The sequence below is a fragment of the Heliangelus exortis genome, chromosome 6 (assembly GCF_036169615.1).
Source record: "Heliangelus exortis chromosome 6, bHelExo1.hap1, whole genome shotgun sequence".
In the NCBI taxonomy this organism is placed as follows: domain Eukaryota; kingdom Metazoa; phylum Chordata; class Aves; order Apodiformes; family Trochilidae; genus Heliangelus; species Heliangelus exortis.
The window spans coordinates 11942125-11966853 of NC_092427.1; the positions used below are offsets into that span (position 1 = coordinate 11942125).

At 38.9% G+C, this 24729-nt stretch overlaps 1 protein-coding gene across 32 annotated transcripts in view; it reads left to right on the plus strand.

The window, feature by feature from the left end:
• CLASP1 (cytoplasmic linker associated protein 1) overlaps positions 1-24729 on the plus strand; it is a 175972-nt gene that overhangs the window by 124873 nt on the left and 26370 nt on the right. For 13 of the 32 annotated variants that reach the window (XM_071746707.1, XM_071746695.1, XM_071746693.1 and 10 more), the window contains 9 exons: positions 2090-2113; positions 3014-3258; positions 6757-6820; positions 7931-8094; positions 8998-9076; positions 9943-10086; positions 17511-17606; positions 22028-22171; positions 23453-23559. In XM_071746707.1, coding sequence (XP_071602808.1) covers positions 2090-2113; positions 3014-3258; positions 6757-6820; positions 7931-8094; positions 8998-9076; positions 9943-10086; positions 17511-17606; positions 22028-22171; positions 23453-23559 — 1067 coding nt within the window. The remainder of the gene's footprint in view (positions 1-2089; positions 2114-3013; positions 3259-6756; positions 6821-7930; positions 8095-8997; positions 9077-9942; positions 10087-17510; positions 17607-22027; positions 22172-23452; positions 23560-24729) is intronic. The other 19 variants (XM_071746701.1, XM_071746702.1, XM_071746712.1 and 16 more) reach the window with 3 other exon arrangements.

The following is a 24729-nucleotide window of genomic DNA, read 5'->3' on the forward strand; positions in this document are numbered from 1 at the left end:
CAGCAAAAACTGAGAATTTAACAAGTTCCTGCTCTCTGTTAGATTTTTGCCCTGTGTTTTCACCTGTCCAGGTACTTGGATCAGCTCATAACTTGCCTTGCCTGTAATCAGTACTGTCTCATGCACCTAAATTGAAGTGTGTTTTTGCCTAGTTTGCTGCTAGTACATTCAAACCTTCAGTGGATTTCCAAGTCAATTTATTGTAATTTTTAAAAATTTTACTATTTTGTACTGTAATATCTCTCAGAAGGTGTTTTCTGCTCTTCAGAAAGCAGGTGTTAAGCCTTTAGATTTACCTTGAGTATTTCAGGGAGAGGATGTGTCTAGAGGCAGGAACAATTACTGTACAAAATTAGTTGGGTACCAGGGTATCTTGGGTTTTCTCCAGCTCTAGACCTGAGCTGAGGGGAGGATTTCCTTATATATTTTGAGAGAGATATCTCGGATCTCTCTTTATTGAGAGTGAACCATCTCCTCAGAGTTTGTGATAGGTGTCCTTTCTCCATTTCCCCAAGGATGACTTAACATTTTTCTTTTTGTATTGGATCACCCAGCCCATGTCACCTCCACTCCTAGGTGATGATTAGAGTGCTCCTAGAGAAATGTCACTTTTTACAAAATCTACCTTTCCATAAAAAACCCAAAGTATAAAATAAAATAATAATAAATAATAAAATAAAGGTAGGACAGCATATAATAGAAGGCACTATTGCATTTAGTGGACTGAATCATTATTGGTCATTTTCATTACTAAATACAGAAGCTTGTGAGCCAGCTTCTGCTCTCAGCACCTCAAATTTGCTACCACAGCAGTTCAGGGCATAATTATAGGTGCTGTTTTGCCTGCATAAATGAAATCAGGGTGTATACCTGAATATGAGCAGTTGCTGAATACAGGTTTCTTAATGGAGGGGAGGGTCACAGTGCTTCAGTTTACTGTTCATCACTGAGAACTCTTTGGGTGTGACTTCATCTTCAGATAGATTTTACAGAGTTCTCTTTGAAATATGTGTTTAAATATTCCACTCAGTATAGATAACATGATACTAGAATGTTAAAATCTTAAAGGGTTAACATTTAAGAGAAACACTTACATCTAGCTGGAAACTTAGTGCTGCTGCTGATTTGGTTGATTAATCTGAATTTGTCAAACTTGGGGGGAGGCAGTGCAGTCTTGTTGTCCCCTTCTTTCCCACCCACCCTGGGCTGCTCTTTTTCTTGGTTGTCTTCTCACAACAGACAACTGACAAACTCTGTTTAGGCTCCTTTTGAGAGAGTAATGTGATGCCAGCTTTTACCCAGCAGCCTGGTTTGCAGAGGAGTATTCTTTTTCCTGCAGTAGAAAATGAGAAGAACTTTTCCAAAGGTAGCTTCAGCCAAATACACAATTTAAACAAAACACAATGGGTCATTTTATGACCTCTGTTCTCTGTGTACAGCTCTGGTTGCTTCTGTTTGAGAGCTGGACTTGGCCTAAAAGCACAGTGTCTATACTGGGAATCAGTGCTGGTATCTGTCAGAGGATCTCAAAAGGTGATGGAAACTTTGGTGTTCAGTAAGCTCTTTAAGCTAGGAGTGACAGCCAGGGGATCTTAAAGAAGCTAAGCTTCAAAAAAGCATGGTGTAAGAACTGCAGGATGAAAGAGAACTTGGTTAAGTGAAGCTGATTAAATGTGCTGCACTGTAGATAGTGGTTTTCTGACATCACAATTTCTTTCCAAGATTCTGAAATAAAATGCTACTGATAATGTGTGGGGAAATACATCATTACAAAAAAACTCTGGTATCTTCCAGAGCAGTATTACTGAAAAGTAAGTACAGAGGTGCTGTATCTAGATCTGTCATTAAAAATTTATTAACAGATAATGTCACTTCTAAGCTCAGTAATGGAAATTTCAAGGTTAGACAAGTAGTGTAGCAGTCAGGAAGTCAAGGCAGGCATTATTATACCCACATTTATTTTGCATAAACTGTATTTTTTTTAATTTTACATTTGCTATGCGTTTTTGTTGCAAAAACAAACCCTACATAAGCTTCTGACATAATTCTCTATGCTTTTTCCCACACTTCAATATTTTCCTGCCTACAGCTGTTAGGAGACTCCAGGAGCAAGGTACTAGTGCTTTCTTGACTTTTTATTTCTACTTTCCAACTTTCCCCACCCTGTTGCTAATGCACATGATACTGCACTTGAGTTAATTTCTACGCTTCAATCCTGTTGAAATCAGAACTTTGCTGACTTCACAAGTCCAAGAGCCACAGGACTGGATATTGGAAGGAATTCTGTAGCAAACACTTTAGAATATAGATGATCTTGTCCTGATACATTGTCTTATCACTCCTGTTCTGTTAAGATTCATTTAAGACTTTGTTTTGTAGCATAACATATAATTTGGTTTGCTACCATAATTATTCTAATATCCATTTTGAAAGGATCAAGGTTGTTCAAGATGTACCTGAGGGAATCAGGTCTTCTAATGCCAGGCTATGGAAATGAGTGGGATTAAAGTACTCAACTCCTTCAGCAGCCTCTGGAAAAATTCTAGCCCAAACTAACAAAAATGATCCATATCTGAGTGCATTTCTAGAGTTACTTCATTATCAGTTTCAAAGCAACTGTGCATGCAGCACAGATTCCTTCAGCTCTTTCTTCCTTGTATTTTTTTTCTTGAAGTACAGGTTGTATCATCATAGAATCTGTAACAATGGAACTGACCATTATTTACAGTAAAAGAACATAAAATATCATTGCCAGTAGCCAGTTCCACTGGGCATATCTTGCTTTCATGCTGGGGAAGGCAGGCCCTCCTCCCCTTAGTCACCCCAATAGTCTCAATGAAACCAATGGGGTCTGTCTTGCCCTACTGTGAGAGGTAAGCAGGCAGCATTGGAGACATCTTAAAAACAGCTGTGTCACTATAACAATAGCATTAGTCTTCCTTTTAATGATTACAATTACTGTTTGGGCATTGGTGTAGCCATATATAAACATGCTGAGTTTCCCCTTTTCCAGAAAAAGCCAGTGAGAAGGAGATATGAGCCCTATGGGATGTACTCTGATGATGATGCCAACAGCGACGCATCAAGTGCTTGCTCGGAGCGCTCCTATGGCTCCAGGAACGGAGGCATCCCACACTACCTGAGGCAGACAGAAGATGTGGCTGAAGTCCTGAACCACTGTGCCAGCTCCAACTGGTCCGAAAGGAAAGAGGGGCTCATAGGTCTTCAGAACTTGCTGAAAAGCCAGCGGACACTGAGGTGACCTTGATAGTTTTATGGCATCAGTTACTTATGAGAGATGGTTATAGTCAGAAGTCAGTGATATTTACCTGTGTTATCTAGAGAGTATCTCTCACTGGTGTGAATGCTTTGTCTCCACAGTCTGGGAATTTAATAACTTTTGGAAAAAATTGGCATCAGTATAATTTGTATTACCTTGTAGCAATAACATAGGCAGGACTCAAATAAAGCATGTGATCTTCTCTTAGCCTTCCCCTGTGTCATGGAGACCTCCAAGAGTAGGTGCTTACTGCAGCCCAGTGAGATTTCCCACAATGATGGTAATGTAAATGCTCTCAAAGGGTGGTACTGGTTTTACATTAGTCTGTTTGAACCTTCAATATTTTTTTTCCCCAGGAACTTCAAACACTGTACTTATTCTAAAATGACTCAGGGTGTGTGTGAGATGAGACAATGCTCTCAGGATGTTGAGTATACTTTGACTCTTTATGAAGACTGTGTTAGGTATAATTACAGATACTATTTGTAACTCTTGAAGAATCTTGTATGAGCAATTTGAGTCTCTTATAAAGGATGTTGTTTGTAATGTAGAGGGAAGTTTCTTAAGGCAATAAAAAGGTGTACCAACTCTGAAACTTTGCTTATGGTAGGAGAGGAAGAACACTTTATCTTACAGAAAACCACATAAACCCCTCAAACACCTTTGGCATATCACAAATTCAAACAGTTTTTAGAATTACCTAATATTCATATGAAAACTTCACATGGCCCCAGGTTACTTTAGTTAATGTCAACTGGCTCTGAGGCCATAGGCTTTTGCCCCTTAGTTTATGGTGAAAGCATCTGGAAACAAGCTGCTTATGTTTTGGCCCCGCTGATAACATTCACAAATAGCTGCCACATTTTTATTCTTATGTTATGAATACGATGTACTTAAATTATGACAGTTTATAGGATGTTATTGTACAATCTATGGCCTACCTACTTGAATTTGTACAGTTATTTCCCTTGTAAAAGGCCTTCACACTGGCTGAAAATACTTGATGGTTCATGTTAACAGGCTGAACGAAACAGCACTGGGAGGAGGCCTATAGAGGTTAGTTTCTTGCCATCCTAAAAATATTCTAGCACTTCATATGTTGTGGTGCAGTCCTTAGGTAGGAAGTTCTACAGGTTTTTAATATGGACACAGAGTCTCTAGATCAGAGATGCTTTTTGATGTGGTCTGTTTACAAGACTTTGAAAAGATACTTCCCACATGTATGCTGTTGTCTTTTTTATTTTTTAACAAACTGTCTGGAGAGACTCTAGCACTTCATATACTTGCTTGAAAAAGTTCAGTGAGACTGATTTTTGCCATGAAGGTGTGTGAGGATTATAATCAAGGGCTTGGGTGCTGTTGGGGATAGTTCAAGGGATGCAATACTGAGAAGGTTGGGTGATGAGCTCTTTATCCAGATCAGTAGCTCTTAGCTGAAATGCCATTCTTTTGTTCTCATCCCTACTGGTTGTAGTGTTTGAACTATACTGCTGTCTCTAGTCCCTCTAGCTAGAGCTTCCACTTGCTTTGATCCTGAGTAGTTTATAAACCTGTAGTCCAGAAACTACACCCCTTGTAGGCTTTTTTTTATTTTTTAATTTGATACTGGTTTTAGTTCTCTGTATTTCCTTTTGACTTGCTTTTGGTCTGCTTCCTGCTTGGTTCAGGGTTGATCTGGTGCCTTTTTTTAATTACTAGATATTATCATCCTGTTTGTTCCCATAGCATCTTGCAGAACATCAAGGTCATTAGTCCAAGGAGCAAGTCTGTCTGTCTTCTAATTAAATGTGGTATCTTGTTGTGGTATAGCAGCTTTAACAAAAGGCAGTGATGTGGCTGGGTTTTCTTGAGTACTCTGAACTGGAAGATGGCATCCCTTTATTAGCTGGGATGGGAATATCCATCAAAATGTACATGTAAAGTGGTATGGTACTTACCTGTTCTGTCTTACATGGTTTCATGTGGCCTAGCTCCAAGGGGCTCCTCATAGGCTATTCTAAATAAAACAAAGCCAATAGGGACCTTAAGGAGAGCTTCTCCCCACTGCCTGTTTCAGTTTAATACTTAGATTGTTTCCTCAGGTCCATAACTTTGTAGAAAGAGGCATGTTTATACTTGCTCTCCTCAGGTAATCTTTGTCCAGAAAGAAAATTCATTAGACTAATAAATAGGAGTTAATTGGAAAGCTGCAGTATGAATGAAGTCAGGAGAGTGTTACAGTGATCATCTTGAGTCTGTGCAGCCTGATACTGAGTGAGGCTGACAGCTTTCTGTGGTGTCATTGCAAAGACTTTTACCTCTTAAGACCATTGTTTTTGTGCCTGTTTAAAATTTTATCAACCTTTCAGGCATAGATACATTTGAAAAATTGTCCTGTGTTACTTAAAAACATGCTAACATAAAATAATTACGGACTAATAGAATATTCTGGCCTGTTCTTTAAAATGTACTTTGAGAGAGAGGGAGATAAGTTGGTGGATTGTAGAATGAATATCTGTCTGTAAATACAGTCAAGAAGAATGGCTGTTCTTGGAGCAATTCCTGTGCATTTCCCTACTTGTTCTCATTTCATAGTGGCTGCGAAAAATATGTAATTGCATCGATAGTATACAAGAAATTTTATCTAGTAGTCTTCCTCTGGTTTTGCTTGCACACTAAACAAGGAAAACTTGTTTGTAAATTTTTACAAAATTCTTTGGCAGTTTGCCTTGCAGGAAAACTTAAGACTTGTATTTTCAATACGTTGCAAGTAAGCACTTTGGCACCAAACAGTTCTGTGTTTGACTCAAAGTCAGTATGCTATGAAGGAGATTCAATATGTCATTCTTTTTCTTCCCTGGCACAAAAAGAGCATCTGACAATATGTTGGTAATAGGAGCTTACACTTAAGGCTGAGCCTAGATTTAATTATCTAGTGATTTACTAGGTTACCCACTTCCATCAGAGTCAATTCTGGTAATTGTTAACATTGTGCAATTCTAAACTGATTTCACTGAAGCTACTGAGAATTTAAACCAAAATATTTATGATTAGGATCTACCCAAGCAGTGTAAAAGTTCTGGTTTTACTTGACAATTTAAATTGCCTGACACAGAGGAGACTTGAGAGACCTATTCCTAGGCTGTAAAGACCTAGGCTTCTATGGGACCGGCTCATGTGTCTGATGCAGGCAAAGTTTATAACCCCCGAGAGATAAGCATTTGAAGTTTTCTTTTGCAATTCAGAACATTGAAGAAAATAGAAGCAGCAGAAAATGCAAGTGTATGTCTTTGATTGTAAAAAGCATAGATTAGATTTTTTTTTAATGTATCCCAGCAGCTAAATTAGAATGTCTGTTGAGGCTCTGCCATGATACAGAGTTTTCGAAATGTGACAATATTTAAATACTGAAGGCTAGATTTTTAAAGTATTGATATTACTAGCTTTTTTACTGCAACTAGAGCTTTTGCATTAATACCATGTTTTATGTATTCTAGCCGAGTTGAATTAAAAAGGCTGTGTGAAATATTTACTCGCATGTTTGCTGACCCTCACAGCAAGGTAAGATCACAAGGACGCGGCTCACTCTCCTGCATTACCATGTGTGCACATTTGACACTGTTTCAAGAGAAGTGCTTTGTATTTCTACCCCTGCCATCTGCTGGTGGAAACTGGCATTGTAAATCTTGATTTTTACCTGTTTCACAATGACGGGCCTCAGTTGCTCTTACGTTGCTAGGAAGTGGCTATTCCATGCTTCCCAAGGAGCAGCCTAATGCCTTTCATATGTCAGCTCCTGGATCAAGAGGTTCAATTTTGTGTGAACCTCTCTAGGGCTGCCTAGGAATGTCTGCATAGACAGTAGAATGAGATCCATGAAGGGTAATGAGCCATAGTTCAGCATCATGGTCATTGGGGTTTGTGTACTATATTTGCCCGGGAGCAGTATGGATTCTCACCAAAATATAATTCTGGATATTATAAATAAGTCTGAAGTGTAGTCACTTTGCCTTCTTTGTAATGGTAATCTTTGATGCTAAAGGCTGTGGCATGAAATTACAGACATCTTGGTCCTGTCAACAGGTAAGTGAGAGCAGGGAGAGGGGCTCAAGTCTGTCCTTGGTGGCAGTGGTGATCTGTCATCTCTACTGCAGAAATTACTGCTACAAACTCATTAGTTGTGGTGTTAAACATAGGTAAACTTTGTTCTGCATAACCATGTTACTTTGATTTAGGAGACTTGATCTCATCCAAGGTATATACTATTTATGTAGCTCTTTTGAGAAGAAATGATGTTTTCAGAAAATGTAAACTTCAAATGAATGCATATTTTATGTGTTGACAAACTGCATCTGAACAACCAGTCTTGATCACTATGTGTGCTAACGAGTGGTTTGTTTTGTTGCATGGCCTGCTTTGCCGTGGAATTCACAACAGAGAGTAAGTGTATTCTACCCCCTTCCTTCATTTGTTTCATGTGGTATTTTAATGACACATTTTAGACACGTCTTGTCTTAATTTTTTTTTCAGAGCAATGTAGTCACTAAAATATTCATTCATAAAACTGTCTATAACAAAACCATCCTGAAACTCAGATTGCAAACTCCTCCCCTTTCATTATTTTTATTAAAAGCTCAGTCTTCCTTTTTATGACACTTGATTTGTTTGTAGGTTTTCAGCATGTTTCTGGAAACACTGGTTGATTTCATCATCATTCATAAGGATGACTTGCAAGACTGGCTTTTTGTTCTCCTGACCCAGCTGCTAAAGAAAATGGGAGCAGATTTGCTGGGGTCTGTGCAAGCAAAAGTTCAGAAAGCTCTGGATGTTACCAGGTAGAGTACTCAGGTGGCAAACTCCAATATCCATGAAGACTTTTGCAGGATTACAGGAAGACATCTGATGAAAATTTTAAAAGCCCAGTAGAGCTATATATTTTGGGGGTCAATCTTGGTGAACACCGAAGGAGCACAATGTTAATATTTCAAGAACTGAGTTAAAAAGGCCTGTCTCTTTTCTAAATAGATAACTTGTAACATTTAAAACATGTAACTGATAATTTTTGTTGATTTGGCTTTTTGGTGTGCATGTGCCTTGATAATTAGTTTTCTTTTTGATTACGTATTTGCCATATTCAGAATATGCATGGTGCTTTACCACAAAGTTCAGAGCATCTTTCCTGTGCTCAAACAGCAAATAACAGTAATGTCAGGATGAGAGAGACCTTGAATGCTACTGCAATGTGCACACCAGTTCTGTATAGTCCAGCTCCTTTTCTAAGGATGTCCAGCACACTGTTGCAGTAAAGTTCAGCTCATCCTGGAAATGGAGTAATTAAGAAAGACGTAGTAGTAATGCAGGAGAAAATAGGATAGTGGATGGAAAAAGAAGAGAGAAATCAAAACCAGTTATGAACTCTGAGGAAAAGATGAACCAGTCTGCTGCTAGTAATAAGGTAACAAAGCACAGCCTGGAATGAAGAAGGAATTTAATGGGTATGACAGCAGCTGGATAACTGTACAAAGATCAGATAAATAGTGTATAAAGGACTTAGCATGGTTTTGTAGTATTAAATCAATAATCAGCTAATCCTTAGACTTGGTATTTCTCTGGTTGCTGATAAAGAGGACAAAAGCATGATAACTGCTGAAAGCTGTTGTCTAATCTTTAATGTATTGATTTAAGTTAGTCTTGAAAATTTGTTGCATTACGTTTTTGCTTTTGTTTTCTTTGGACAGGGATTCTTTTCCATTTGATCAACAATTTAACATTTTGATGAGGTTTATTGTAGATCAGACCCAAACACCAAACCTGAAGGTCAGTATCAAAAGCCTTTTCACTTATGCATCAACATGGTTGTTTTACCTTGCCATGTCAAGTGTACCATAGAGAATAGAACTCATGGCAAACTAATTGTAAGTACCTGCATTGTATGGAAATTGATTATTAGCAACTTTAATGCTCTCATTCTTCATTTTAGTAAATCTAAATATTTTTAAAATATAGGGCTCTATGATTCATCTCAAGTCAGTAAGTGTTGGGCTTTATGCACACTGGAACGTATCAGAGTGGAGTTTAGACATGGAAAATTGCTCTCCAATCTGGGTTTGGTGGGAGGAAAGCCTGGCTGTGCAGGACAGAAGGGACCCCAGGCCCTCTGTGAATGGCAAAAATCCCCCAAACATTAGAGCTTTTTGTTACTGAATTCTCCTAAGGGGAGACTGTTTTTCAGGAGGTTGCTGTTTCAGGGCTATAGGATCATTTCAAACTCTGGAAGCCATACACAGTCATGTTCCTGAGGCAGGAATACACAGGATGCCAAACAATACAAGTTTTCTTTCTTCTATCTTCTTGGATCTTTTCAGACTCTGGCATAAGGCATTTGGTTTGAGATGCAAAGCTCTCTTGGCATCTGGAACAATAACCAGTGGTGGGGGTGGCATGGTGGAGTACTGAGCTGCTTATGCAAACACACAAGGAGACATTTCAAGCCAGTTCTTACACCATTGCAAACTCTTTCTATTAAAATTTATCCTGGGTAGAGACATAATCACATGGATATTTTCCTCCTACCCCCCACCCCCATTTGACACAGGTCTTGTAAATTTGCAGTGGTGTCTATTTATTATGGGATAAATCCACCTTTGCCAACTGATGACAACAAATCCTGTTTCCCTTCTCAGGTGAAAGTTGCTATCCTGAAGTATATTGAGTCCTTGGCAAGACAGATGGATCCAACAGACTTTGTGAACTCCAGTGAGACAAGACTTGCTGTATCCAGGATTATAACTTGGACAACAGAACCAAAGAGCTCAGATGTGAGGAAGGTAAGCCAGAATGATCAAGTATTTGCAGTAATTATTTCTCTGCAGGAGGAAAAAAAAAACAAAACTAAACCAAAATGAACACCCGAAGAAAACCACAAAAAAATGCCAGAAAACCAGGACGCCATCAAACAACAGTCATTAAATGTAATGAAAATTTCAGTGGTTAGATTCTAATTTGAAATGTGTTATACAGACCTCACTGTACAAACCAAATTTTCAGTGCAGTAAAGATACATTTCTGAAGAATGTATTTTTTTTTTCTAGTAGGTTCTTTGCTGTGTGACTTCAACTACTATTACTGTGCAAAAAAGAGATCATAGTTTGAAAATGTGCTTTTTCGTTAGTAGTCTGGAAATATCCCTAGGTTTTTATTAGCTGAAGGCTCTGGGCTTTGTAGACTCAAAGGAAATCTAGCACAACTTCTGTGTTATAATATTATTAAAAGAAAGTAAACAAATCAGTAAACTGCCAGAGGCTCTCAGTTCTTTTCTTTTAAGATCTGTGTGTTTATCTCAGCCTGGAAAAAACTGACATATTTAGGTCATGCCTGGTTAACAAAGCTACCTTGTTCTTCATCTTGCAGTAGATGCAAGTGTCAGGCAAGCTAAAATGGGGCAGACAGTGATACTCATCTCTCCCAGGAGGGAAGCAGGACTTGGTTTAATGTACCTGGCATCTGTATTATGATTTAAAATTACGTTCTTTTCCCAGCCCAGATGTAGAAATAGGTTCCAGGAGGAGTTAAAGACTTTGAGATGTACTTGGATTAAAAAAAAAAAAAAAAAAACCACCACAAAAATATTTAACCATTTTAGAATATAAAAATTGTATGACATTTTTACACTCTACCTGTACTTTAAATGTTGACTCAATAGTAAAATAACATGATCTTTTAATTTTGGAAATTATAATTATTTGTTTATTTGATTTTGATGAAAAGATAAAACTGTATCAAAGGTGCTGCAACTGTAGCATCTGATAGCTGACACAAGGCTTCGGAGAGGCTTTTTTGGGGTGCATGCTCTTTGCTTTCTGGCATTCATCTGACTGGATCTAGAACGTCTCATCCTCTTTTCTGAAGACTTTCTGCAGGGATAATTCCACACCAGTGTGACTAAAATTTACTTCTGCAAAATAGTCTGCCTCCAAAAGAAAGCAATGACTTCGAATCCTGCACTTAGATCTGGAATGTTACATTTCCATTTTGATGCTTCCATATAAAAAGCCAGAAAGAATTAAATAGGCAAAGAAGCTGCTTCTCTGTTACAGTTCAAGAGGACGTCAAACTTTGCTGGTGCTCTGTGAGAGGGAGTTTTAAGTACAAGTATGCATTGGAAAGCAGAATCTCTGCATATTGCTCAGCTGAAAAAATATTCTGCCATTAGGGGTCATCATTGCTGCATGCACAATTGAGTTAAGAATACCTGTAGCAGCTGAAATAATTGGCTGTTGATTCTGCAACTGTGGGATTAGGGGGAGGGTTGTTCATAGTGTGGTGTCCATCCTTTGACCTGTTTTGAAGACTTACAGAGCTCTGGCAAAATTTCCAGCAAACTCCACCTGAACATTACCTGGGCGTTACCTGTCTTTGGGGGCTGATAAGACACTACTGAGTCTAAATTCTTATTTTTAAACTGGTATGTGACTTGGATTTGCCTTTGCTTGTAGCTTAACTGTGAAATAATTTATTTGGAAGCTAACTTAGGCTACTAAAAATGAATGCTCAGGTGATCCTTATTTCATACTGTTACTGTACTATGATTTTATTAAGAACATAGTACAAACCACAAGCTTTAGAAGAAACACTGCAGCAAAGGATTTATAAGCAATCATTGGCTATTATCTCTGTCAGGACTTTAGTTAACAGTCTAATAAATTCATTATGCAGTAATGAACTGGATTACCAAGGGCCAACCCAGACAGGTTAAATGTTCTGAAGAACAATTAAAAAGTTGTCCTCCTTTTTTAGAGACTTGGAAAAAAGTACCCTTTTCTATATAAATATTAATTTAAGGGTGGGCAGATTCTGCCCTTGTGGAATGTATTATGGTGACTTTCAAGATCTGAGGTTTTCTAAGTGTGAAGCAGCCCATATGTTATGAACATTGTCACAGCCTAAAAATGAAGGCAGCAGTTGAGTTTATGGGGGGGACTAATTCAGTCTTCAAATGATCAAAGTACTACAAGAGGCCTGTAAAAAGTGTTAAATAACAACCCTGCTCCTGCAAGCTGATGAGGAAATTTTATTTTGGGTACTGAGGTTTGGCTGGTGTAGTGCAGTGCAGGTATACTTCTGCCACTGCCCTTGTGGAACAGCCAGGAACTCTCTTCCTCAAGAAATGCAGTCCCACCACCAGTGTGGTTCTTTCCTAGATTTGGGCTACTGTATCCTAACTTAATTCAAGGTCGCATCTGTGGGAAAATTATGTGGCTGCTGCATGCAATTAATCACACATATCAGATCCTGTGGTAGCAATTCAGGTGTCTGTTCAAGAAATGGATTATATTCTCAGTCAATAGTGGGATTATAATTTTATTAGTGACCATCTGTCTGTTAATCCTGTTCTCCGTGTGATGGTCATGGAAATCCCTGCCCCATACTGTTAAGGCTTTGGAGAAAAATAGGAAAAAAAAGTAGTATTTAGTCTAAAAACTGAATGATAAGACTTTGTTTTAAAAGTTTGCATATTCTTAAAATGGCACTTCATAAGCACACTTCTGTCTGACACCTCACTTTATCTGCAGACCATGTTTTATTAGCTAGTGAAATCAGAGAAATTTAGTCAAAGGGAATGCAGTTATGCATAAAGGAGTTCATAGTCTCATGTGGAATGATACCAGTAGCTAAACATAAGCTCTGTTGTCACAAGAAAATCATGGTGTACTCTGAGGAGCATACAGCTGATATTAAAGAGTGTCATTGACAAAATGTCAGAAACCATTTGAGCTGCTGATAGTAGCCATGAACTATGTACAGTCAAAATTATTGTCAACCTTTATGTTTAAAATAAGGTGATGTGCAGTGTGTTATGGGTAAATATTTGACTTGTTTTAAAGACAGTTGAATGCAGGGTAAACACCCATAAGTATTAAGTTAGGATTTACTTCCTGCAAGCACTGCTAGAAGAAAGGTGAAAGACATTTGTCCTGCATGCTGAGGCAAAGCCATTGGGTAGGAAGAGGTCATGCAGCACTACATGGAGACCTGGATGAGATGTGGTTCCAGTGCAAGGAGAACACCTGGCAATTTCCACACATGCTGTCTTGCTGCTTTTTTCCTCAAGCAGAATGTATTGATGGGCAGGGCACAGATCAGGATTTCAGATAACTGAGCTGTGATTGTGGTTGTATCAGCATCTACCCTTGTATGCTGCACTTGACTTCCCTCTGCCTTGATTTATTCCTTACTATAACAAGGTGTTAACTCTGATTTTTCTCTGGAAAATGTTTAAGATTTGATTTAGTCGTTTTACAAAAGTCAGTTAATTACCACACAGAAAAATAACTCAAAGTGCAAATACCAGGATGACTGGTCTGAGGACATAAGTCAGTAACTTCACCATGTTATCACTAATATTCCCAGCAAAGTTATGTAATCCTTACGTAGGTAAAGTGCTTATTGAATTTGGATGACAGGCTTGGGCTCTGCATGGGAAAATACTTTGATCTTGGAAAAGAGCCATCACATTGAGAATGGAAATTAAAATGAAGCTTCTGATTTGATTCTGGCCTTTATAAAGAAGCCTCATGTCCAAAGCTTGGGTGAATGGAAACTTTTATTAAACACGAGTGCTCTGGATTGAGTTGTCTGTGAGGGCACACAAGATGTGAGTGCTCAGAAGGAGCTTGCACCAGCTGAAGGAGAACATGGCCTTTTCAGGTCACAGGCCAGTGGCATTGCCCACTGTCTTGTTAGGCAGCCAAGATCTGCTCTTAGTGGTAGATAACAAGATCTGTATTGCCTGATCATTGTTTGGACTACTTATCAAGGGGAAGAAGAAATTTCCCCTTTGTGCCAGATATTCTGCCTGGCTTCTCTGTTGATGAAAAATTCTTACAGTAGTTTTATTTTACAAGCCTGAATGCATTTTTACACGTTTGTGTGGCAACCTCATGCCACGTGTACACAATGTTCTGCCTTTTACTGGTGTAATTGGCTGCCCTTGAACAGACAGTGGATGGGACTTGGTAAAAAGACAGAACAATTGCAATGAATCAGAAACCTCAGGAGAGTGTTTGGTTTACTGTGACTTGCATGAAGATCAGTTCCCACTCAGACTACCCAGAGGTAGGCCCTTCCTTGGACTGGTAGCATTGGTTTGCAGGTGAAATCTAGAGGTGTCCAAAGAAAACAAGTAGGGGATCAAGTTTTTTTCCTAAAACTGACTGAGAAACTTTCTGAAGTATACTGGAAGATGAATTTTCAGAGAGAAAGCTGCAGGTCAAAAAACTTTCCATGTGCTCCAGCAGGCAATGAAGATGTATTTTAGGACCACTTTAACTAGTGGTGCTAGATATCATATTGATATTGTCACTTTGATAAGGAAATCATATTTATTAATAAAGCCCAGAGCAAATTTGAATAAAATATTGCTTTGATGTCTGTAGGAAGACCAGTGAGAGACAGGAAAGGAAACACTGCTTAGGGAATGAAATTGGGCTCCTTTGTAATATTGTGCCACGGGACTTCTAAAATCTCTCCTGGAGCTTTAGCTTTCCACCTGGCATCAGGCTGATTTGAACAACTCTGAGGCAGAAACTTCTGCACTCCCAAAGACTCTGAAGTGAGCTGAAATGGCATTGTTCATCTTTGCTGGACAATAAACAGGTCATGGCCTGTTATAGGAGCAGTGGCAAAGAGGATGCTTGCAGACAAACTTTTGAATGGCAAATTGTAATATTCCCCAGTTACAGGCTTTTGCCTTGCTGGCTCAGAGGTTTCTCTAACACATTTGCAATGTCCCTACACCAGATCTGGGTATCTTAGAGTCTATGAAGACCCAAGTTGCCAGAGAATCAGGCCTCAGGATTTAATTCCAGGCTAATGAATTCTTAAATGGGACTGTGTCCATACTGCTGAGTTCAGCCTTTTAGCCAAAGAATATTCCTAAAGAAGTCAAACTCGGCCCAAATGCACAGTGGAACTCCTTCCAGGTATTTAAACATAGTCAGTCTTAGGAAAAATAGCATAATATATAAAAGATGGCACTTGGTGGACTTAAGTGTTTACTTGATTTCATGCTATTGGAACAAAAAGGATCTTGGTGTCCTAGCTGTGTTTCCAAAATAGTAGCTGTCATTTTCTGTTTGTTTTGAATGTGATGCTAGAGAGCTACTAGAGCCCAAATGTTTGCAGTGTACGCAGTGTAAGGAAACATCACCTGCTTGTTGGAAACATGGGGCTGGGACAAGTTTGCTTAAAATGAATCCCTTCACTTTATACAGCCTGCTGGTATCCTTTGAGTTGAAAGCAGTTTGTAATATAAGCACATTTTGTAGAACTTAAAATAGAGCTGTAGTACAAGATAAGGAGAAAATGCTCCTTGGGATGTGTATACTCATGTTTATATTGTGTGTCTATGCGTAATATGTTTGTGTGCACATGCCATTTATATAGATACACACCCATCTACATAGGTCTAGGTGATGTGTGTGTTTTGAAAATTGATATTAGAGGTGATATTTACATGATGCATTATAGAGTCATCCAATAAATAGACCACACTCTGTTTTCTCTGCACTGTGATGGACAAGTCTGCCATACTTCTGGGATTTTGAAAGCTCATGTTTCATTGCAAACAATCTTGCTTTAGAAACTTTTCTTTTTTATTAGCTTATATGTAGGAACTTCCCCCTCAGAATTTAGACTTGTATCTTGCCAGTTTTATAATAAAATGTTCTCAGTTAATGAAATGTAACCTCTATTTCTGGTTCTGAAGCCTGTTTTTTGCAATAGGTGCCATTTTGTAAGGAGCAGAGTTACTCAGAACAGCCTCCATTGCTTGACTTCTGGGGTAACATCTGGCTCTCCAGAGATAGTGAACATTTTTGCCACAGTCTTTGCTGTGCCTAGGTCACAAAATGATAGCATGCATAAAGTGTTGTAATCTCTTATGGAACAGAAATCCAAATGTGTGATGATTCAGTGCTGGATACTTTTTGCTGGTACTTATTTGAGATGCCTTTGACACGTGTAATGCAACTGCCTATGACTTGTAAAAAGCTTTTCATGATATATTAAGTGTGTGCTGTCTAAAACACAATAGCAATGTGGATTTAATCTGTACGTGAATTCTGCTTCTAAATCTGTTAAACAAATTCTTCCTTTTCAGGATGTGGATGTAAACAGCATATTCTAATAGAAGTCTTTTGGGAAAACTGTATGTGTAAAAACCTGTGCTCAATCTAACATGCTTGGATTATGTATGAACTGGTGAAGCAATTGTGCTTTATATAAATATATATGTATGCTATCAGTAATGCTGGATGTCCATGCTCAAATGATTCTAGACCTGAAAAAGGAACAAGCAGGAGGTTTGGTTTGATAGTTTGTCAGGTTAATGCCAGCTAACATTTAATTGTCTGCTGGAAACTACACTTAAATAACACTTGTTTAGAGCCTGCAAACACTCTCAGTAGATGTGAATTAATAACATCAGCTGTGCTCATTGGAGAATCGAAGTGTTGCCCTATGCCAGTGTCTGCTAATACCAGCTGCCTAATGCTGCCTCATGATCTCATGGATCTATACTTCATCTCCAGTTTAGTATAATGCAAAGTGACATGAGAGAGTGCCTCTCTGTTTTTAAAATCACATTTCCCTTAGACTGGATGCTGCAATGGATGGTGCATACAGAGTATGACTATTTCAGAAGTGAGTAGATGGTAGTGTGGATCTTCCCTCAACCTATCAAGTGATAAAAGGCATTTAGGCAGTGCTGGTGCATCAGATTGATGCCTGGACTACAGTCAGGAGACTGCAGTTTCCTAACTGCTTCTTCATCTGAACTCAGAGACTTCTGCACAGATAGGTGCAGGCAGATGCAAGCACTTACTGCCCTGCTCTGGCTGGCCAGGCAGCAGTGCCATCTGGGTGCAGCACTGCTTAGGCTCTGCACCTCAGCAGAGGTCTTCTAGTGGTTGTGGAGGCCATCAGGAGGTTGCCAAAGCAAAGCATTGAGGGATGATCTGTAAGCTTGAGAGCTGTGACTGAATTTAATTTGGAGCCAGTGCTGGCTGCCCTCTGCTGAAAAAAATGCTCTTGTGGGTAAAACAAATATTAATGCTTTTTTTTCCTCTTGAAATTAATAAAGCAACTGATTAAAATTCTTCTGCAAAAAGATAGCATGTATATTGTATATATGATTTAGTTGAAATCAATGCTTTTTCTAAATAATACCAACTTTCCTATTTGTCAAACCCAGACCATGCATAGTTGGGTGGGTGAGGATTTGCCAGCTAGGACAACTACAGCTTCCTCAGGGCCTGGTGAAGGAAACTTGGAAGAAAAATGTAAACAGGTAGACTGAAAGCTGTGTGAACTAATCACACTAATCTCGTTTGTCGTCTCAAATGTCTAGCTGTGTGAAGAGGCCTTGACTGGGAGTCTGAAAAAAGTATGTGTGTCTGCAAAGTAATTTTTAGCTTTGGTGTGCTTTTCTTTTAATTCTCTTGTTGTAGTTCCTCATAAAGAATCAGGGTCTGCAGTCTTTCCTTTCTGTGGGGGTGGCAGTGTTGTGAGCTCATTGCCAACAGAAGTTTGAGTAACTTAAAAGTGCTTTCATATAGCTCAGCCATCTAGCTGATTATTCTGCTTGGTCTATTTGACCAGCCCCAGCAGCAATCATAAGGCATTTGTATTAAGCTTAGGTCACTGACCACCTTTCTTCTCTAGAATCAATGGACTTTACCCTTGATCTTTTTGCTTAATAAGCCCAAGCCATTTCAAAGAGGCTTTATTGTATTCAACAGAGTTTCAGATTTTGATAAATCTGGCCAACACCTACTGTCTAGGTGAAAACAAACCCCAAAAGTTGCTGGAGCTTTTGGGTCCCTTTTGCAGCTGACTCTGGACAGCATGGATTACACTGACTGAAGTTTGAAACTTTGGGAGTTTCTGCTGGCTTGTGGAACCTGTTTCCTGGCTACATTGTAATGAGGAAAATAATCGAGTTACATAAGCAATCCTTTGCAAATGATTGAAGATCTGAGGTGGAGCCAGACCCCTTCACTGGAATAGTCAGGTTCTAAAGTCACTGGAGTTTCTCCAGTTTAAGGCAGCAGAGAACAGCTTCATTGAGATTAGATTATTTGTAGGGTCTGTGGTATATGCACTGAGAGGAGATGCATTACTGTTCCACACGAAAGGTGCAGGGACACAAAGGCAAGGGAAAATTCAAATATTACTCTTTCTTCAGACTATATATCATCACGCATGAGTGTTGCATGGAGAATATTGTTGCATGGAGAACATATATATTGTGTACAGAAATAATTTTTAAAATTTGTTTTATATTTATCTACTACTGGAGTAATTTAATGAAACAAGGGCCAAGATTTCCAGAAATGACCAGTGATTCTGAGATGATGCAAATGTCCACTGGTTTGTCACAAGCTGAAAAATCACAGCCTGTGGGTTTAAAATTCTTAAAAACATTATATGTTAAATATGTCTTCTGACTAGATAAATGTATGCTAGGTAAATGAAACTTAGAGGGTCATCAGGTGTGTCCAGAACTAATTATAGACATGTAGAAAAACTGCTCATTATACTCTTTGTTACTGAAGTAAAATTAACTGTGTTCAAACTTGCAAGTATTGCAAGAATGAAACTTGAAGCATGCTATAAATGTGATTTCAAGCTAGTGTGGACCTTGCAGTTTTTGAGATCAGTGGTAAGTGTTGATTTTTTTGTAGCAGGACCAAGACCTAAATCTTAAATAGGAAGTTATGGCTGAACTTTCAAGTAATTACTTTTGCCCGAAATAAACTTTTAAGTGTAGCTGTGTGGCTGAGGACTGGTTAAAAAGAGAACAGCCAAGGTTAACTCATGTATCTCCAGTGCTGATTTTGATAGCTTCAGTGGAGCACTGCTTCCAGGCTGTGTTAACATTTTGCTTTATTTGAAAAAGCATAGATCATAAGTCTGCTTTCTTTCAAGCTACGTAAAATTGTAAGCATTGTGAGCAAATTTTCAGTGCTTCATTCAAAGCCCAATGACCTTTTTGCAGGCAACAGCAAAGCTACTGAAAAGCACAGGGTGTAGAGAATATTGGCAGACACTCCTGAAGACAACCTGGATTTTGTGCAAAGAGGGAGGATGGACACACTCCTGTTTTCATTTGTTTTCATTAAATCCAGAACAAAAAAGTGTAACAAAATTGAAGTGACTTCTGGGAGCTGAAACATCACTCAGATGCTCATGTAGCACCACATACGTGCTATCTGTATATGTGTGTTCAGATTAAACTGTACCAGTTAGATAACCCTCTGCTTCAAAGTGAAGCCACAGGGTCATAAAGTCCCTGGTGGAGCTTTGAAGATTTTGCCCAGATCTGAAAAATGCAACTTAGACCCCTCTGACACACAAGAAAGGTACCTCCAGAATGTCTCATTGTAGAGTGTGTCTGCTCTGGCACCTGATTTGTTCTGTTTATGTAGAAGGTCTCCAAGGATGACCTTATTTCTAACCAACTGATGGGAGATGTGTGGGACAAAGGTACCTTCAATCCTTTCTACCCTCAAGCAGCTCCTGACTTACCAGTTGATTTCTTAAGGTATTCTAGTTTGAAAAATCTCAACCTGGGAAGCCTTCTTGATCAGTTTTGCTCTTTTTTTTTTTAATCTCAATGCATACAAGGTCTGCTTGTTCTGACAGAAGATTTGCATGTCTACTTCCTAACCATCTGGGATATGCATGCCATTCACAAACAGGAATGTACTTTGGCATGAGTTTTTCACATTGCATTCAGTTCAATGTTCTGATTGTTCTTTTGAGAGCTCTTGCTTGCAGTAATATTTTTATTACAGAGAATACTGTGCAGGTGAAAACAGAAGTTCTTGGGTCAAAATGGACATAAATTAGACATCCTTGTTGGATACCAGGCAGGCTTAATGGCAGAGTTGCCCAAAATTAAAGGTCAGAGGAGGGTATAGCATGGAGCTGAGAAAGACGTGGGGAAATTTTTTTCCCCACTTCTTTCATTCTTAGATCTTTGGTGTGAAATGACTACTGCCATGCTGTGTTTCTGTTCAAGTCAGTGAGAGATTTGTCAGGAGGCAGCATGATCCATCTGGAATGAGGAGTCTGAAGACCTGCTCTCTGCAGTCTTTGGAAGCCTGCTGAATGTTATGTGACTCAGTTTCTTTGGCCACATGAAAAGGATGTGAATTGAAAAACTTTTTATATACAAAGCTATGCTACAGTAAAATTGTGGCTGACAGCAGAAGGAAAAGAATAGCTTGATTTGTAATTTGCACCCTGAAGCTAAGAGGTACTTGGATTCCCCTCACAACAGAAGGGGTTTTGTGTGCCCAAGTTCATCTGCTAAGGGGTTCCACTCCACAGGGAACTGCAAATACACTTAATTACTGAAACTTTACAAACACACTGCTTACTAAAAACTCCTTTGAATTGATGAGAGCAATGAACATAGTTCACTCGTGACCACAGCAGTGAATGTTACTGTTACCCTTTTGTTCTTTTTCATTTTCAGGAAATTTTAGAAAGTTCAAGAAGGAGTCAGACACAGGTGTCTGCTCTTCCTAAGCCTGTATGTATCTTGCTCCAAACTCAGAGCATGTGTAGCTTTGCTACTTACTTGTGAGCCTAAGCCACTGCTTTGTATCCAGATATGTATTCTGGAGGTTAATGTAGCAATAGCTATGCCCCTCTTGGAGAAGGTGGTCCTACAGACCATCAGAGATCCTTCATAATTTTTTTTCTTGTTCTTTTAATTTATTTTTTTATAACTGTATATTTTCAAGGCAAAGACAGGGAGAAAAACAGGATTCTTGCAATCCATGTGAGTCTTACACTGCTGGAGAAGTCCAGTTAGGAACATGTGATGTTAATTACTCATGCAGTTCTGCACTCTGTGATTTATTCTGCTTTTATTCCCATTGAATTCCATTGTCTTAGTCCAGGATACACAGAGCTTTACGTTTACTAACGGAATTAGTGGAGATCCTGTTCTGGCAGCTATTTTGCCAGACAGATAGGGAAACCCTGTCCAGTGAAATTAATAGTAAAATTCTCTATCGTTTTGATGTTACCCTGGTTTCACTCATTACATTTAGGGAATCTGATGGGGTTTAGCCTGTCCGTGGATGAGAGAAAGGTGGTTCTCATTACCCCTTTACATCTTCTGCTTACAGTGGAGTCTTTCATTGCTGAAACAGCCTCAATGGTGAGACTTGTAAGGAGAGGTAGGAAAACAGAAGCAGGGATTGTCTGTCTGATGCTTAGTCAGATGCTTAGAAGAGGAGAACTTGGGTGGGAAAAGATCTAGTCCCCTTTGCATGTGAAATAGAAAGCACAGGAAAGACACATTGTAGTTCTAGATTGTTTATACTTGTCTGACCTTCTGGTTTTGTTTCTTGTAAATTTTTTCACTAACTTTTTCAGTTCAAATATAGGCTGATCAGCACAATGGTAAGATATTCTCACTAGCTGTATGCTAGAGAGCAGTTAATGCTTTACATCTGAGCAGTTAATGATATAAATGCAAAAGTATATTGTAAGCTCTAAGAACTCAAGCATTAAGTATAGCAGTTAACAATTCCTTATGAATCATAACAAGAAATATGGAAAAAAGTTGTCTAGTGTGGGAGTCTTCTTTTGTTCAAAAAGACACATTGTTTGCAGTCAGAATTGTTACCAACAGAATGCATACTCTTTTCAAAGAATAAAAATTGATGATCTTTTCTTTCTTCTTTTCAGGCAGCACAAATAGTCCTGATTTCTCTGTTTGAATTGAACACTCCTGAGTTTACCATGTTACTTGGTGCCTTGCCAAAAACATTCCAGGATGGTGCTACCAAGCTTCTGCACAACCACCTCAAGAACTCCAGTAACACCAGTGTGGTGAGAGGCTCTTGTCCTTGCAAACAGCAGAGCCCCAAAGACAGCAGCTCACTGATAAACTGTTGCAGATGTTCAGTAGCATGAGTTATCTGTAGCTGTTGCCTTGAAGCAATATGGCAAGAGGCTTCTGTTTGTTGCTTTTATAGGGACTGTTAAAACAAAAATCTCAGTTATTTTTAAATTTAATATACTCATAACCAGTACAGATATTTTATTTTTTTTAAAGTAAAAAATTGATTGAAAAGTGCATGAAAGTTGATAGGATTTGTGCTTTCAAGTGGGTGATGCTTTTGAAAATCCTGCCAGTAGTGATCATCTGACTAAAACAGAGATCCTGATCCTAGAGATTTTCTGAGTTTACTACTATTGGAGTCAGTTTAATAAGAAATACATTGTTTAATAAGAAGCTTGCAGGATCTCTAATGTGACCTACTAGGTCTTCTCAGTCTACACCTATCACCTTATCTTTTGGTTTTACATGAAACTCTTTGGTATTTTTATTTCTCTGAAGGAATATGTTAGTAGAAATTTAAGTGTCCTTCTAAACTTTTACTCATAGAGCAGCAATGATTTGGATGTTTTTTTGCCTTATTTGTGTAGAAGGCTTGTGAAATTTGCTGGAATTCAAGCCCTTCCATCTTTGCACTTCCACAGGGATAAGTAGACCTTTGTTTGAAGTTAGAACTGCAATGTTAGGCTTCCAGGCAAATGGACTGGATTCTCTAGTCCCTTCCACCTTGTGTGAAGTGTCAGAACTGGGAGCAATTTCTATTAATTTTGCTGTGGTATAAATGATTGTGCAGGCCAGTGGAAAAATGATAAGTTAGATTGCTTACTTATGCTCATAACAAGCACAATTAAAATGCTTTAGACAATGCAGAAAATAGCTCTGTAATTAAATTGTTAAATTGCCAGAGTAATATGGTCTTACATGCTTCAGAGTCTGGAAAGGAGTGTCTAAAAAGCAGGGTAGCTTGGTGGATGGGTAAATCATTTCTGTGGTGGTGTTTACAGTCCACATGTGTGGTTTGGTTAAAGCTGTAGGTTCTGTGGATCATAGAAAAGTGCACATGTACTTTTTTCATGCTCAGAGCAGTACTTTCCAGAATATACTAAATACATGAACCATGGTTTTAGACTTTTAGGTCAAGAGCCAGCACCAAAGCTGCAGTAAGCTTGCCTAGCATGAGCAAAGACAGTGTTTGAACCTGTTGTTGCTGTGTACTCCTGCCTGTGCATGGTGACACATTGCTAATCCCTGTCTTCCTGCTTCTGTGTCAGGGTTCCCCCAGCAATACCCTCGGTCGGACTCCTTCCCGGCACTCCAGCAGCAGAACCAGCCCCTTAACTTCACCTACCAACTGTTCCCATGGTGGACTGTCTCCAAGGTAATGTGGCTGCCTCATTAAACCACTTGCAAAAGATTAAAGGATTTCAACACTGAGTGTGCAATTGCAGAATATCACTTTGAATGCAAAAACAAGACCAAAAGTTTACAGTAGATTGCTCCAAAGAAGCAAGTTTTGAACACAATACATGGCTGGTTACTGACTTCAGTGTTCCAGTCCTTATGTTATCTGTGTAACCTTAATGTCATTTCTTAGAATATTTTTTGTCAAAATCTCCAGAATCACATTTGAGGGTTCAATAAAGGCAATATTAAATGGCAGCATTAGAAATGAGGTCTTGTTGAGGTTGCAAATAGCTCAATGTTTGTGATAACTTTCGGGTAAAGGTTTTCAGGTTGTGTCTATTTTTTAGGTATGCATTTGTGATTGGTAATTTATCCGACTGTAGTGCAGTGCTTGTGCTTCTGAGAGAGTACTGAATCTCCTGTTTTCCTCCTATACCTTGTGTGAATGCAGAACAAGCAGAAGTGGTGACTCTGTTTCAGTGCTGAACACCTTAAATCACTTTCCTGGCTTCTCACCAGCAGAACAATGGCCTGATCCTGTTGGCAGCAAGTCTCTTGCAACCAGGTGTTTTGCTGAAGCTGCAGATGCTGCCCTAAAATGTATTGGTTGACTCCAAAACTTATTTATTGAGAAAATAGGGGCTTGTGGATATTGGAAATGGACGTTTTTTGCACTGTAACAACTTTAAATAGAGAAGATAGGAATTAAACCAGTGTGCTCCTGGACCATGGAAATACTGGAAGAAAATATTAGACTGCTATCTGGATAAGCTTTTATTCCTGACAGCAAATGCCCTGCTTTTCCATGGGAAGTCGATTCCCTTTGGCATAGAAGAGACAGAAGGTAACATGTAGGGTGAAAACTGTAGTTTATAGTCCAGTATAGTGCTTCCCACTGAAATCTGTGGATCAGCTCTGTTGTGACTCCCTAAACCTTGTCTGGAGGAATTCTTAGACATGAGTTCCCCTGTGTCAGGAAAAACAAAATCTTTTAGCCTTTAAAGAGCAGTTACACTAATTCTAGCAGCATATGAGGAGCATATGGGGTTTCCTGAGAAAAACTTGATATCTAAACATATCTCTGTGACCCTTAGTCTGCTGTAGGTTGCAAGCCAAAGTTGAGTTGCCTGGTGCGAGTTTTTTC